General features: G+C 41.7%; 1 protein-coding gene across 1 annotated transcript; it reads left to right on the top strand.

Annotated features, from left to right (window-relative positions):
* The first annotated feature begins 409 nt into the window (after positions 1-409).
* Positions 410-10,614, top strand: LOC149298423 (G protein-coupled receptor 37-like 1). The gene is made up of 2 exons (XM_089487580.1): positions 410-895; positions 9,850-10,614. The coding sequence occupies exons 1-2, from the start codon at positions 410-412 to the stop codon at positions 10,612-10,614; spliced, it is 1,251 nt and encodes a 416-aa protein (XP_089343706.1).
* The last annotated feature ends 7,154 nt before the right edge of the window (positions 10,615-17,768 follow it).

Raw genomic sequence — 17,768 nt, 5'->3', positions numbered from 1 at the left:
TTATTTTTGTTATGATAGGGTTAACAAAAATGTCTTTAGTTTTTGTGAAGGTGTTGTGTTTGTTTCCGCTGGGGGGTACCAGAGAGCAGAGAATAGAGACTGCTGCTTCATATTATGCATGGATGGGGAGGGGAAGAGAGATTCTATAAAGTGTTCTATTTTGTGGGAGACACTGAAGCATTCAGAAAGGATTCAGAGCTACAATTGTGTTTTCCACAGCTGGAAATCATTCTCTCCCCCACTCTCACTCTTTCTTCATAGCTCACTTTCCTTCTCTGCACTCCATCGTCTGCAGCTTCATAAGATGAGAGCCTTAAACATCCTATTAGGGTTATTATTGCTGCTTCTAAGTATCCTGTTGAACAGCCCCATCAATGCTACTGATTTGGCGAATAAGGTTAGAGAGTTTATGGATGAGGCTACACTCAAAGAATTTGGCACAGAGAAAGGTGAAGTGGTGGGGCATCGAGCAAAAAGAGGTTCACAAGATAGAACCCTTAAAAAAGCCTCTGAGGTCTATCCCAGGCTTATCCACCCACCTCCCAGCGGGATGTCTGTGGTAAAGCAAATTAACAATGATACTACTCTGTCCTCTACCTGGCATCCTCAACTGCAGAACCCTTTGTATCCACTGGGTGACAGTTCCATCAGTGCCTATGGGGTGTTGTTGCTTTCTTTGGTGGTATTTGCTGTTGGCATCATCAGCAATCTATCAGTCATGTGCATTGTGTGGCATAGCTTATATCTAAAGAGTGCATGGGACTCTATCTTGGCTGGCTTGGCTCTATGGGACTTTCTTTTGCTTTTTTTCTGTTTGCCTATTGTTATCTTTCAAGAGATCACCAAACGACGGTTTCTTGGAGTAATATCCTGTCGAATTGTACACTATATGGAGGTAAGAGTTGTTTGTTATCTTTTACATTTGTTATTCGATAAACACAAAATTCTGCACACTGAAGTACTGCCATTTTATGTATTCTAAATACTACTGAGCTGAAATTCATGCAGCATTTATTGCTGCACATTTTTATATTTTTAAATAGCCTGTGAAAAAGGGGCGTACCTAGATTATTTGGCTTCTGGGGTGGATCCTATATTTGTCACCCAACTTGAAAAATATAAAAATATCCACAAAAAAGTAATGTTTGCAACAATATTTATTGCACAAATTTGTAAATAGCTTTTTCTCATAATTCCTTGTCCCTTTCTACAATTACTTACTTGTTCCCTGGTGATCTAGTGTAGTGTTTTCAAAAGGGGGCACAAAACTACACTCTCCAGGGTCTATCTAGCTAGCAGTGCACAAAACAGTTTGCAGTGCCCCTGTATGTAGGTAGTGTGTATCGTGCATTGTAAACCCAAAACCAGTTTAACCCACCAAATAACGACACGGAGACCGAAATTGGATAAAGCAGGCCACAGCACAATTTTATTATAAAACCATAAAACACTGTGTTGGCCCAAAACACCATAAACCAATAAGAATAATATACAATAACCGATAAATAATAAATACAAATATACAAATATACATAACACATTACCGTAACATATTCAAAACATAACCAACACAGGAACCGAATTAACCCCGTCCTTGCCGGCCTCTCACACTGCACAATCCAGACCACAGGTACTCACCTCCCCCCTCGTCCAAACAAAATTGACAGCTACCTTTCGCTGCCCCACCACCAATGCTAACCACCAGCCGTCCAACAAGCTCGGTGGGCACGTCCAATAAAACACCAGAGGTTAGGGGAGGATTGAGCCTTCCATTACACCAGCATCCAAACTCCATCACTTACCAAAACCAGACCGGCAAGGACACACAAACCGCCAGCTGTGACAAAAGAAAGAAAGGTAGTACACAAGAAATAGGGAGGGAGGGTGGGAAGCAGGTAAGACTGTTGGCCGTGCCTGTAAAAAAGGACAGTGACCGGGGTCACCCAGAGGGCACCTTATATCACCTAGGGTCTCCCACCCCTCAATTAACATACCCCAATCAAAACACGGACATGCCCTGAGCATGCACTAACCCACACACATACATGCTCCCTGTCCATTTAGCTACGCTGATTCCCAGGGGCCTAAAACAGCTTTTCAGTAAACCTCTGTCCCCAACCAGCTTGCCAATGCCCCCAAAATAGCCTGCCTGTGCCATCTTTGCCTCCAAACAGCTTTTCAGTGGCCCCAAACTGCCTGCCTTGGTCATCTTTTTCTCTAAACGGCCTGCCTGTACCTAAGATTACACCAGTGGAGTGTTCTTCTTCCTCTGTGCTGTGTGCAGATTGATTCAGCATGCAGGAAGTGGATGTGATGTCACATCTTGCTTACTGGATCAGATAGACACAGTATGCAGAAAGAGAGTGTGAGAGATTATTTGATCATTTGACTCTATGTGCTAAGTGGAAGATGTTGACTGCACCTAGTGGCTCTATAGGGCGATCACATGGTTGCAAGGGTTTTTCAGTGCCCCCTTTAGTGGCATGCCTGGTTACAGTACCAAACCCTGTGATCTTAATTGTAACACCTGGCTGGAGGTCTGTGTCAGTGCGGCACCCCCTGATGAGTGGCACAGGGGTGTACCGACCCACCCCACTGCCGTAAAGTATCCCTAAGCTTTAGTAGGTGTCATAACTATCTAATGTGTTTTAAAGTGTGTCCCTGATGGGCTCAAGTCAGTCGGTGGCTTTATGTCTTATATTTAGGATAATCATATGTCTACCCTACAGTAGTGTGATAAAGAAAGTATGCCCACTTTGAATTCAATGGGTTTACATATCAGGACATAATAACCATCATCTGTCACTTACCAGGTCTAAAAATTAGGTAAATGCAACCTCAGAGGAACAGCAACACATGACATAGTACACCGTGTCATGATTTTGTTCAATTAAAAAAAGCCGAAATGGAGAAGCCATGTGTGAAAAACTAAGTACACCTTATGATTCATAGCTTGTAGAACCACCTTCAGCAGCAATAACTTGAAGTAAGGTCCCAACACGGCATTTCAATTGGGTTGTGGTCTGGACTTTGACTGGGCCAGATGGCCTCACATTTGACTCTAGAATACTTTGGTATACAGATGAGCATATGGTTGACTCAATGACTACAAGCTTACAAGCTGTGGCTAAAAAACAAGCTCAAATTGCTTATTCATTGTTTTTTGCCAATTGTGGTGTTGTGGGATCCCAGTGGTGTGCCCTGCCAGAGGGCTTCCCAGCGGTGTGCCCTGCCAGAGGGCTTCCCAGCCGTGTCCCCTGCCAGAGGGCTTCCCAGCCGTGTCCCCTGCCAGAGGGCTTCCCAGTGGTGTGCCTTGCCAGAGGGCTCTGGCAGGGCACACAGCTTGGAAGGTAGGTATTTCTGAGACACAAATCAGGATCGAGAACGTAGCCAAGCTCATACACAGGAAATCAGAATAAGCAAATAGATCTTTAGCTGCAAGCAGTCTAACAGGGACCCAGGCCAAACAAATGCAAAGGTCCAGACTGAAGGGGAGAGCAGTTATAAAAGGGCAGGGCTAAACTCAGGTAACAAGGCTCAGCTGTCCCAGGTGGACCCTGACAACTTCTAACCAGGGAGTAAACTGATCAAATATGCTAAAACTTTGGCTTCTATAGCGGTGACCATGCCTGCTGATTATCAATTAAGCAAGTGCATTTCATTGGCAGCACATGTCTGCTACTTAGCATCTTAAGTCCTGTGGGAGCAGTAAGGGTGTACTTATTTTTTCACACTTGGCTTCTCCATTTTGGCTTTATTTTTGTTGAATAAATTATGACACAAAAAACCCTCATTTAATAATCGATTCAACTAATCGATAATGAAATTCGTTGGCAACGATTTTCATTATCGATTATTATCGATTTTATCGATTAGTTGTTGCAGCCCTAGACGTTTTGAACTTTCTCCAAAATTGCAGCTCTCTTGGGGTGTTCACAATCTGAAGTGAAAAGAAAAGAGTGATATTCAGCGCTTTAATAAAAATGCCAGATATCTGGTGTAATGACACAACTTAAACAAGTATAATACCTTGGTGCTGCAGAACCAACACACTGACCACAAGTGTGTAAAAGATAATACATAAAACAAAGAAATAAAGTGCTGCGCAAAATTTACAAACGACACCACAATGTGTGCAGAAATGAAATAATATTTAAATTCATTAAAGTGGATTCTTCAATAGGTTCCTCTGATGGGAAGCCCATAGAGCCCCTTCTGGGGAATGGAGTTTCTTCTTTGTACCGGTGTAACAGAAAAGACCGAAGGGGAAAGAGTTAAAAAAAGTAGTAGCTTTAATATAAATAAAAAAGTAGTATCTTACATATATGAATACTTTAACGCTCCCGTGGAATGGACTGGAATAATGCTGTGTTGTAGCAGTAACAGCTTGGTTCTCACAGGATTCCTCTGTGTCCACTTCCTCAATGGGCGTATTCAGCACAACGCGTTTCACCAATCGGCTTCCTTAGGTGCATGTAATGGACGAAGGCTGGCCTATGTGGTCAAATCCAACAGACTAACTACTTTAGCTCAAATAGCTGTAAAAGTTAATGCTGGTTCTGATGGAAAGGTGTGCATCAGGGGCGTACCTAGAGTATTTGGCACCTGGGGCGGATCCTGTATGTGGCACCCCCCCCCACTTTAAAACTGCATAGCTTCTACTGTTATATACCGGCGCAGACACTGAAGGTGGTACAGCATAACACTTACTGTTATCATTATATACTGAGGCAGACATTGACGGTGGTACAGCATAACACTTATCACTATATACTGAGGCAGAAATTGACGGTGGTACAGCATAACACCTATCACTATATACTGAGGCAGACATTGATGGTTGTACAGCATAACACCTACCACTATATACTGAGGCAGACAATGACGGTGGTACAACATAACACCTATCACTATATACTGAGGCACACATTGACGGTGGTACAGCGTAATCCCTATCACTATACATTGAGCCAGACATTGATAATAGTGCAGCATAACTCCTATCACTATATACTAAGCCAAACACTGATGTGGTGTAGGCCTACCACTTCATTAGTAGTAGGGATGCACCGAAACGAATTCTGGACTGAAACCGAAAATGCAGCATTTACCCCCCACACCATAAAAAAAATTCTAACACTTTTATTTCAAGTAAGTAACACACCAAAATAGGACAAAACAATTAAATAACAATATTAATATATATATATATATATATGATTGTTAACAGCAATCACATTTCTATCATGCCCAGGCATACCCAGATTCCAGGATGTACTCTCAGACTTGGCATGATAGGAGTATGATTGCCCTATCACTCCCTTTTGTCCTACCTACCCCTTCTCACTCCCTTCTCCCTATCTACCCCCTATCCCCCCGTCTGACTTCCTTCTCCCTATCTACCCCCTCCTAACTATCTACCCTCTCCCACTTTGAAGTTCACTTACCTTTCAGGAGTCCTGCGGTGGGGGTGCAAGGCTTCTGTCTCCCAGCTCTGCCACTGTATGGAACAGTATAGAGTGATGGGAGTTATGATGTACTAGAGCATAATTATATAATGAAAAATACATTGGAAATGGTACAGCATAACACCCATCACTCTCACACACTTACCAATCCGCACATATACCAATCCACACACATACCAATCCACACACACACCAATCCACACACACACCAATCCACACACACATCAATCCACACACATACCAATCCACACACACACCAATCCACACATATACCAATCCACACATATACCAATCCACACACATACCAACCCACACACATACCAATCGACACATATACCAATCCACACATACCAATCCACATATATACCAATCCACACATATACCAATCCACACATATACCAATCCACACACACACACACACCAATCCACACACACACCAATCCACACACATACCAATCCACACATATACCAATCCAGACATACCAATCCACATATATACCAATCCACACATATACCAATCCACACATATACCAATCCACACATATCAATCCACACATACACCAATCCACACATACATACCAATCCACACACATACCAATCCACACACATACCAATCAACTCTCACTCACTGAATGCTTTCCTACCTTTCCTCTTTTCTCCTTACAGCTTCTTTTCCTCCTCTTCGCTCCTCTTCTTCAGTTCTTCTGTCTTCTTCCGGGTCAGAGGGCACGGACGGCAGGGGGCGCGGCTTCAGTGTTGTGCGCCGGGATCTGACAACAAATCCCGGCGCACAGCAGCTGTTGCCGCGCGGATCGCAAGGGAGCGATATCGGAGGTTTTTAACAGACCTCCGGCTCCCTTGAGTGGTTTTAAGCCGGGTTCAAGGGTTGAACCCGGCTTAAAATCACTCAAGGGAGCCGGAGGTCTGCTAAAGACCTCCGAGACCGCTCCCTTGCGAGCCTGCTCCTCCAGCGGCGGACATTGCTGTCCGTCTCTGGAGGGGTGCCGGCAAGTTGGCACCCCCCTGATGAGCGGCACCCGGTGCGGACCGCCCCCCCCGCCCCCCGCTAGGTACGCTACTGGTGTGCATCCCAGTTTGTTGCATATGGAGCTGCATAGCCGCAGACCAGTCAGGGTGCCCATGCTGACCTCTGTCAACTGCCGAAAGTGCCTACAGTGGTCATCTGAGCATAGAAGCTGGAGCCTGGAACAATGGAAGAAGGTGGCTTGGTCTGATGAATCACGTTTTCTTTTACATACACATATATTACATATACACTAGGTGGAGAGAATAATGGTCTAACCAAAACCAATATGATTTATACATTTAACTAGTACTGTATACTATCGTGCCTATAAATTGCACATTGATCTGTATCGATCTTTTGCATACCCAGTATGTTGTTACATGTATTATTGCCTGTACTGGGTGCACCTCCTACACCAGGGGCGTCCAACATGCGGCCCGCGGGCCAAATGCGGCCCGTGGGACCTCGAGGTGCGGCCCGCGTGAGATCGGCAGCCAGGATCACAAGAGCCCTGCTGCTTACTTGTGGGAGGGTCTAATTCTCTGCTCCAGCTGCTTCCTCTGTGGGGAGAACGAGGGAGGCCTCGCCCCCTGCTGAAGTCTGTGAGCGGCATCGAGAGCTGTAGAGCAGGTAAGGGGGTGGGGAAGGTTGTGTGAATGAGTATGTCTGATTGAGGGAATGAATCTGTGAATGAATGAATTTGTGTGTGTGATAGCATGGATGTGTAAGTGCTGGAACCTAGGCATGATGGGACTGTGATTGCTGTTAACAATCCCACTCCTATCATGCCAAGTCAGCCAGTACATACTGAAACCTGGCTAGCTGCCCCCCTTGTGTATTGATGCTGCCAGCAGTATGGGGTCTGCACTTACAGCCACCCTGTACCAGCATGTACTGGCTGATTTGGGATGATAGGAGTGTGATTGCTAACAGCAATCTGCTAACAGCAATCACAGTCCCATCATGCCTAGGTTCCAGCCTTTACTGGTTGCCTGGGTATAAAAACAGTATGTTTGCTGTTAGCAATCACGCTCCTATCATGCCAAGTCAGCCAGTACATGCTGAAACCTGGCTAGCTCCCCCCCTTGTGTATTGATGCTGCCAGCAGTATGGGGTCTGCACTTACAGCCACCCTGTACCAGCATGTACTGGCTGATTTGGGATGATAGGAGTGGGATTGCTAACAGCTAACAGCAATCACAGTCCCATCATGCCTAGGTTCCAGCATTTACTGGTTGCCTGGGTATAAAAAGAGTGTGTTTGCTGTTAGCAATCACACTCCTATAATGCCAAGTCATATTGTTGATTTTTTTTGTCCAATTGTGGTGTGTTATTTTTAATAAAAGCGTGGTTACACACTAAAATTGGACAAAAAATACCGGTACAATGCCCAGCCAACCAGTACATGCTGGAATCTGGGTATGCCCGAGATTGCTGTTAACAATCATAATATATAATTTTTTGTACAATTTTGGTGTGTAACTTACTTTTATTAAAAGTGTGTGGGGGGTCATTTTCAGTTTCGGCTAAGTGAACCCTGAATTTTCGGTTTTGGTCCAGAATTTTCATTTTAGTGCATCGCTAAAATAAATAGAACTATTTTATTTTTACTTATCCAGAATCCTGAATTTGTAGGCCCAGAAATCCCAGAAATCAGTGAGAGGAAAAGTAAAGGTTTTGTGTCATTTACTTTATTTTAATCTGCATATCTTATTAAAGGCCATATTTTCTCACAGTGAAAAATGAGTGCGGCCCGCGCACGTATACAATTCTGATGAAGTGGCCCACTGCAGAAAAAACTTGGACGCCCCTGTCCTACACTATATATATATATATATATATATATATATATATATATACATATATATATATATAAACATAATATACTTTACAGAAGGCACTATGCATTCCGGTAGATAGCATTTCCGTGGCAACCACCAAACCCAGATTCGTCCATTCATAATTTGTGATTCCTAACTCCAGAGAACATGTTTCCACTGCTCCAGAATCCAGTGGAAGGAATATCTACACCTCTCCAGCCAGCCCCTGGCATTGTTTGTGTGCAGCTACCCGGCCAATGAAACCCATTACACAAAGCTCCTGATGCACAGAGCTTTTGCTGATGCTTCCAGATGCAGTTTGGAACTCCCTAGTAAGTGTTGCTACAGAGAGCAGGCACAAAGAAAAAACACTGCTCTTTAGCCCTTGTGTGCGTGCGTGGTCTGTCTCCTAGATGCTTCCTTTTTCAAATAATAGCACTTACAATTAAATTGTGACAAAGCTGGCATCCTATGACACGTTTAAAATCACTGAGCACTTAAGTGAGATAAATTCTACTGTCAGTGTTTGTGTATAGAGAGGCATGCCTATGTGCATTATTTTATATACCTGTTAGCAATGGTTGTGGCTAAAATACATAAACTCAATAATAAGGAGGGAAATCCACATACTATTTTTCATAAAGCGTACACAAGTCCCCACTTTTTTTTTCTTTGAAAGTCCAGACAGTAAATAACAGACTTGTGCATTCTTTTTCGATGAATTGCAAATTTACAGAATTTAACAAAAACGAGGCCAGCCCCCCCCCCCCCGAATTGGTAGAAAACTATGCAAAAAGCTATGAATTTTCATCCGAAATTGGTGGGTCCATGGTCATACTCTTTCACTCACTCATTCTCATTTACTCTCCCTCTCATGCTCTCTAAATGTTTCTCTACCTTCTCTGCCGACCACTTCAGCTTCCACATCTTTTTCCACATCTTCTAATCATCTTCTATGTTCAATCTTCAATCTCTAATCTGGTATCTTCTTCCGCATCTCCATGGACATAACTCAGAAACTTCCGCAAAAAAATAAACTTCCACTCAGGGGAGAGAATGTCACTGCAAGTGCCGCCATATTGCTCTCAGTTGGCGCTTTCGGTGACATCCTCTTCCGCGATTAGATGTACTGGGAGGACTTTACAGCAGCGCCGCCATTTTGGCGGAAGTTGCCGGGTTATGTCTGCGGAGATGCAGACAAAAAAAGAAGATACCAGATTAAGGATTTTGAAAAATAAGAAGAGAAGTGAGAATATAGAAGATGAAGACGAAACTGGAAGCAGTCGGCAGAGAAGGTAGGGAAACATTTAGAGAGCATGAGAGAGTAAAAGAGAATGTGTCAGAGAGTAAGTAAGAGTGAATGTGGGCCCCGTGCAATGAATTCCGTTCCCGAATTAAAAATGCCCACAATTTTGTGCCAAACAGATTGTAGACGAAATTTGTTTGGCCCATTTGCACATGTCTTGTAAATAATACTATGTTCTTGGGGAAAGTCGTGTACTAGCTGATCACATCTTTTTATTCTTGTCCCTAGGTTTCCTCTCTTGGTGCTTCAACATTTTCCCTCTGCGCTTTAGGAATTGATCGTTTTCAGTCAATTACCTCTCCCCAGCCATCATCACGGCCACTTGAGGGATGCCAGTCCATTCTAGGCAAGTTATCAGTTATTTGGGTGGGGTCCCTGACCCTTGCATTGCCAGAAATCTTGCTGTGGCAGCTTACTGAGGATGGTTCCCCTGCATCAGGATTTGTAAGGCAGTCATGTACAATGCATCCAGCCCCCAATCTGCCACCTGTGTTGCATTCTTTAGTTCTTACTTACCAGCATGCCCGTATGTGGTGGCTGTTAGGCTGTTACTTCTGCCTTCCACTTCTTTTCACTAGCATCTCCTTGTTGGTGACACTTCGTATTGCGGATACAACAAAAGACAAAAAATATGGACAGTGCCAGCGACAGCTCAGTTGGTTGGTGGCCAGCCTGGCTACTGTTTACGGAATCTGCACTCTGCCAGGGAATGTTACCAACATCCTGGTGACCTATACAAGCTTGAGTGTCTCTAAGGATCTTCTGTCATTTGTAACCGAGTTCTTTCTGTTCCTCAAATGTGCCGTATCACCAGTTATACTCCTCTGCCTTTCCAAACCCCTAAGACAGGCATTCCTGGATTGTTGCTGTTGTTGTTGTGATGAAAGAAAACCTGACTCTGCTAGAGAAGAAGGAAAGAAGCCTGTTGATGAGCCCCAAACTCATTTGTTCTGCATTAAAGAATCAGAGCTGCCTCTGGGGACACCGTGCTAAGCAAAACTTTTTTAATTGTTTTTCCCAAACATTGGAATGTGTACCCCTCTGTAACCTGTATAATTATATATTATGTTAGTATTCTTGATATACAGTGAATATAAATACACAGTTTGTAATCCTTTTAGTGGACTGAAAGGAAATTGCTGTATTAGAAAAAGATAACAGCTTCCTACTGCAAAAATCTCTATCTGATCTACTTGGTGATTACTAGTGCCAGACTTCATATCTGCACACCAATATATGCTTAATGGACAAATACATTATATAAGATAAAGCAATATAATTGATCTACATAAAAATATACACCTAACAGAAAAGCCAGAGAAGCAATATGAGCCTAGGAATTACAGGTTTTTAAGGATAGGAATCTAATAAATATTATATTTACCTTATATAAAGTCATAAGGTTTTATTGTTCCTTATTAATATGGTTGTCCAGTTAGCATATATTACTGTCCAGATGTATTAATTTTGTAACTGATGTGTAATTATAGTGACACAGGAGTCAGTTTTATATAGATATTTTTTTATCTTTATTTGAATGTGTTTCTGAGACCCATGTGTGTTCTCCTGTGTGTATATGTTCCACACAACTTTTTGTGCAAATTTCCATAACTAGTCCTCACTATACTACCATAGCAGACGATCCAGCAGATGATTACCTTTGTGTCTTTCCAAAGACATAAATAAACATGGTTGTAAAATGGTTTTAGGTAAACAAAGCATTCATACAGGAGAATGAAAAGTGCACATGGCTATCTAACTGGAATATAGTATAACAACCCATGTCTCCAGACGAAAAAGGTATAGGCATTGTACAAACCATCATGATGTGTGTGTTATACATGCAATACATTCAGAATTATATTGCCAGTGTCCATTATTCCAACTTCCAACACCTATGTGGTGAACATTCAAAATAGTGGTAATGTGTATATATATACTAATTTTAATAGATTTCTTAGTCTTTGTGGAAATGGAGTAAACTGTAACCAGTTTATGTATGTTGGAACCTGAATCAACAGTCAGTGACCATTATTCATAATACAGAAAAGAAATGTTAAGTTAAGGAAGCCAAATGTATTGGGTTCATGAGGAAGTGGTCCCCATCAATATAGATAGCTCTCAATTTTCTAAATGTCTAATTTTCTAAATATCTAATAAAAACTCTTACTATAACATGTATGGTCAGGGTTATTGCTTAGCCAGAAATTTACTGACAACTCAATAGAACAGGTGCCAATAATACCACCATAGAAATAATTATTTAGCTGGTATTTTATCCCAAAATAGTGGCTAGGCCATGCTGCTGATTATCATGATTTCTGGGAGGTTCAGACCTGGTAACATTTCCTTCATAAAATCAGTGTCTATAAAGTAGTACAGATTACTCTATTTCATTTGTTTCTGACACTTTCTGACTCAAAAACACTTTTGGATATTGGCATTTTGCTACCACTAAGAAGGCTAGCTTTAATAGCGTTAGTAGACTGGTACATTTGTTTCCACACTCAGAGCCTTTGCGTTCTGTATCTAAACAGTCCCTGCTAGAAGAATATGAGCAATGTTTTATAACCTGGATCTTATACCAAACATACTTTGTAATCAAGTGACAGAGAAAATAATTCTAACACAAGTGAAAAAAATAATCTGTTCATGTGTGTGTAATATACTAAGTCTATATATATGGTGTGCTTAGGATATCCGCTATATTGGTAAATAATTAATTTGAAGAAAGATGTGACAATACTATGCTTACTGGACCCTTTTGGGGCTGTCAATTCCTTGCAGCTTTGAAGGTCCTGAAGTAGCACTGTAATTTGTAACTAGCTTGATTAAATTTACTCATTAATACAATGTCATACATTAAATGAATGGCAAACTATTTGACAGTACAAACATTAGGAGCTTCACCAATTATACAATGATAGCATTTGTATACAGTCAATAACAAACAGTACACTTAAAACAAACAGCTGTGCAAAATAAAAATAAGCAACTGTAATCACATAATACAGTAAAAAAAAAAAAAAAAAAACATTTAACATTTCCAGGGTTGCAGAAATAGTGGCCTTGGTGCTGAAGTAACTCCTGGGGATGGAGGTGTTATGACAAAAGTCAAAAGGTTGGGCATTGAGGATGGAGTAGTGCCTAAACAAGCTGAACATCAGGAGAGCCACCTGTTCCCTACCCAGGATTAGACCTTTCCTGCAAACCACAAGGCATTCTTAGCCCCTTGAGTCCCAGAGGTTTTTGGCATCTTAAATCGCAGAGCTATTTTGACATTTTTACCATATGTTGGTTTCATTAAGATTCTCCTTTCATTTTGAAGCCATAGAAACATGCAAAAAGTAATAATTGTGATTGCTAGTGTGTAAGAAACCTAAAAAAAAATAAAAAATTGTTGCAATTGTCTTAGAACTTGTTCTACACAGTAGGTGCCCCTGTTGGACAATTACCAGATTTATGTCCTGCAACATCCCCGGCAAACATATTTTTTCATGTTCTAGAGGGTCACATACATCCCTTACATAGTACCCACTAGTGTTGTATGTTTAATAGTAATCGGTTTGGGGGTAGCGAACGGGGCACGGGGTTATACTGTTTACATGTAGTGGTAGGGCTGTAAGGTATTTTATTATAATTTTGTTAATATTTATTATTATTATTTTTAATGTATTATTGTCTCATGGTGCATTTCTGCCGATTGTGATGCTGGCTTCTGCTAACAGGGGGAGTCCAGGCTGTGAAAAGACAGTCTGATCTCTCATGTCGTGGTAGGGAGATGTCCCTGCCGCTCCAAGAAAGTCCTAAAGAGCTCTATTGGATGCTTTTTTTTAGGATATACCAGTACATTCATAGGGGACTGAATTGGGTTAACACAACAGATTAGGTGCTAAGCTTCTTCTATGACACCCTCTGTGTGTGCTCCTGGCTCCATACAAAACAGAATTGTAGGAGAGGAACCCCCTCTCCACAGAGTATTTGAGTGTGCAAGAGATCAGAGAACCTGTGCCACAACAATACATACACTGAAAGGACACTGCCACAACAGATGTTAAAAGAAGTCTCCTCCACTACAATGAACTGTTGGCATTGTCTGAAGCTACAGAGCCCCCTAGCATGCATGCATTTCCTTAGGGGGAGGCCTCCCTTAATGGCCATCCATGCCATGTCCTTGTGTCTACTGGTCAGCCTGCTCAATGCCACATTAGTCCAAACTATCTCTGCTGTGGTATCAGGGAGCCTTGGAATGTGCTCTATCGCGTCCTTGGCACTGATAGATCACCATAGACGACCACAAGTCAGGTTGAACTTCCTCCAGTTAGCGTTATTTCACACACCTGGAAACAACATCCTGGTGAAATAGGGTGTGTACCAATTGTAAGGGATGGAGCTGTCCTACTTCAGAGTGGAAGCAAGTGAAACCGAGACATGGAGTTCCTGGCAGACTAACAGTTGCACACAATTGGAAGGGATCTTTTACGTAACGGAGAACTTTCCTCTGTCTATTTTGGAGCCCCATATGAAGTAGAAAACTGTCCTGGTGATGGGTCAACTGGCTGTGGTCAACAGGGGCCATGCCTGAGCCACATACTGCAACACAGGAATAATCCTGTTGTGCAGAACCAGTCCGCACAAATCTGGATGAGTGCTCTCACTTACTGGCAATCTGCAAAGAACATGATCACGTCATATGTGGAAGTTAGGTCTTTGTAGCAACAGCAGGGAGGGTTAGAGCCTTGGCTATGCATAGTTATACAGTGCAGAACAATGTTACAATCTATAAAAAAAACAACAAAACAAACATTCAAAGGCGGTTTCCACATCCACTGACCAGTAAAAAAAAAGACGTTTGGTTTAAATTAACATACAGGGTGTAAGGGAAGGGGAGAGCAAACAACAAATTAAATAACTGCCTACTTTACTGAATACAGGGAACCAGTGCAGACAGCTTGGTTTAACCTTTATTGGGGAAGGCTGCCCTGTGTTAGTTCCCCATATTTGCTTACATTCTACTTAGTCAGGACTCATCACAGTCAAATGTAAGTGCACTGAAGTAAAAATCTGTAGATACAAATGAGTTAATAAGCATTCTTACAGCTTTTCAAAAGGATTTGTTCTGAGACAGAGAAGCGATTGTTCTTGTTTGGCTGTGTGTGAGTGGATAACTGGACAACAGTGCCCAGACATGAAAGAGAGGGGGTATGGGCTTGACAAATCACCATGGAAACCATATACTTACCCCAGTGTTCTGGAACCGGCAATGAAGTCATTTGATCTGAAGGAAATATACACTGTATGCTATTACTCCTTAGTGAGGAGGCCTGTGCATCATTGACATTCTTCTGTGGATATTACAATTATTTTGTTCCATGATGGCCTATTTTCTCCATTTAATACCCTTTATATGGGTGGGGCATTCTTTTCTGTTCCTTGTCTACTGATGAGACAAAAGCAGACACAATAGATGGTAACAAAACCACTGGGGCAGAATAATAGGATGTCTGTGTGTATGTTTGGCAGTGCCTTGACTTAGTTGATACAGTGCAACGTTTCTTTGTTTTGTTTTAGAAAATCAGTGGCAATTATTTTTGAAAAACTAAAGCTTGAAGGAGCCACTTTCTCAACTGTAATAAAAAAGCAAATATATTTTCTATATATTGCAAATCCCCTATTTCTGTTATTCATGTTGTAGATTTTCTGTTTTAATCTCTGCAATTCTATCACATTTCCAATAAATTGATAGACAAAATGGATCTACTTATTCTAAGTGTATTCTAAACAATGCTTAGAGACATATCAAGGTCTTGCACTCATGCCTTTTACAACATACATATTACTTGTTTTTTCTCCAAATTTGACATGCTGTAGTAACAGTAATTTAGATAAAAAAATTTAGAGAAAAAGACACATGCCCAGCAAGTTTAAACTTTCCAGTTTACCCATGGAAAAAATCTTATTTTTGGAGGAAGTTAAGCTTTTCATTTCATATCATTTGAAGTCGTACATAAAAAAAAAAAAAAAAAAAAAATATATATATATATATATATATATGTTTTTAAAACTACAACATCCATGTTTTTATTAAATATATGTAGAGTTAAGTACATTTTTGTAAATATACACTGAAAAATGCTAATAACACCATTTTTTTTTTAAAGGTGAAAGTGCTAAAGTCCATTGTGAAACTGGTATAAAGTTTCAAAATAAATATACCTTTCCTGAAAGCCTTGCAAACTATATACTGCCTGAAAGCACATCACCTGAGGATTTCACAACTTGCTTTCACTTTCACTACTTACTTTCTAGGGGGCCATGGCAAATAAGTAACAGAAACACAAAAGTTTTTAGGAAGACATTTTGGAAAAAATTCTGCACACTCAGTTACCTGGAACAAGAAAGAAAACAACAAGTTAATTTGCAACTACTTCTGAGCACATATCTGTGGAATGTCAACATTACACAGTTATAAGAGACCCTACATCATGAAAGTCCCAAGTGGTCTTAACTTTTTTACAGTTGTACCAGGAGTACACACCTCATGATTTATTGGGGGAAACAACTTCTAGACCACCACAAAAAAGTAGTGAGTGTACAGCCTGTATCACAATGTAAATTTGCTGTCCTCTCAAAATATTTCAACACACAGCCATTAATGTCTAAACCTTGGCAACAAAAGTGAGTACCCCCCTAAGTGGAAATGTCCAAATTGGGCCCAATTAGCCATTTCCCCTCCCCGGTGTTGCGTGACTCCTTAGTGTTACAAGGTCTCAGGTGTGAATGGAGAGAAGGGGGGTTAATTTGGTGTTATCACTCTCACACTCTCTCATACTGGTCACTGGAAGTTCAACATGGCACCTCATGACAAAGAACTCTCTGAGGATCTGAAAATAAGAATTGTTGCTCTACATAAAGATGGCCTAGGCCATAAGAAGATTGCCAAGAACCTGAAACTATGCTGCAGCACGGTGGGCAAGACCATACAGCAGTTTCACAGGACAGGTTCCACTCAGAACAGGCCTCGCCATGGTCGACCAAAGAAGTTGAGTTCACGTGCTCACCGTCACATACAGAGGTTGTCTTTGGGAAATAGACGCAGGGCCGGCCCTACAATGGAGCCGACTGGGGCAATTGCCCCAGGCGGCACTTCAGAAGGGGCGGCACAAGCCGGCACCGTGGCATCACAGGGAGACTCACCGCAGGACTGTTTAAGGGTAAGTACCGGTGGGGGGTGGTGGCATTTTAAACTTCGCCCCAGGCGGCGTTAAGTCTTCGGCCGGCCCTGAATAGACGTATGAGTGCTGCCAGCATTGCTGCAAAGGTTGAAGGGGTGGGGGTGGGGGGTCAGTCTGTCAGTGCTCAGAAGGGTAGCAAATGCTCCTTCTTTGTTGTTCTTACTGTAAAGAACTCTTTTCACTGCTGTAAGTGAAAATTCTTCTTTGAGTTATCTGGATGACACTGTGTTTTTGTACAGCCCTGTTAATGAACAGGTCATTAGAAAGTTGCAAGTGTTGTCCCTGTATGCATTTGTAAATTATATCATATCCCCTCTTTTTTTTTCTAGCATATCTACATTTAACTTCTCTACCCTCTTTTCATAATTAAAGCGTTCCATTCCCCTTTTTATTTTTGTAGCCCATCTCTGCACTTTTTCAAGCTCTCCAATGTAATTTTTACACTGCACATTCAAGGCGGGGTCTTACCATTCTTATACAGAGGCAACATTTTCTTCCCCGTGACTCAATACACCTTTTTACACATAATATCTTACTGGCCCTTGCATCAACCATGTATTCATTTATTTACTTAGTAAGTCAAACTAGGATTTTAGAGACGGAATCTGTCAAAGGGAAGAAGTGGGAAAAGGGAACCAATAACAAGACACTGGCACAGGTTTAAGGGAAAATCACGGAGAGGGGAAGAGAGTAGGCCAATGGTAAAATGTTTGCTAGAGCAGGAGCAATTAACATTCTAACCATTTGGCTGTGGCTTCACAGTGAGAGGGGTTGGAGAAATGTAACATTATCACAGTACCAATATTTCCATGGCAATGTATAATTTATCTTCAGTAGTAGGAAGATGTGTGTCTGTCAGACACAGGCGCAGACCTCACACTTTTGGTTCTACTTCTTTGTTGGCCAGAGGGT

The sequence above is a fragment of the Sceloporus occidentalis genome, unplaced genomic scaffold, assembly GCF_023333645.1.
Source record: "Sceloporus occidentalis isolate IW3139 unplaced genomic scaffold, rSceOcc1.0.p SCAF_33, whole genome shotgun sequence".
NCBI classification, from domain to species: Eukaryota; Metazoa; Chordata; class Lepidosauria; order Squamata; family Phrynosomatidae; genus Sceloporus; species Sceloporus occidentalis.
Note: the sequence above shows the minus strand (reverse complement) of the source record. Positions and strands in the feature narration are given on the sequence as shown.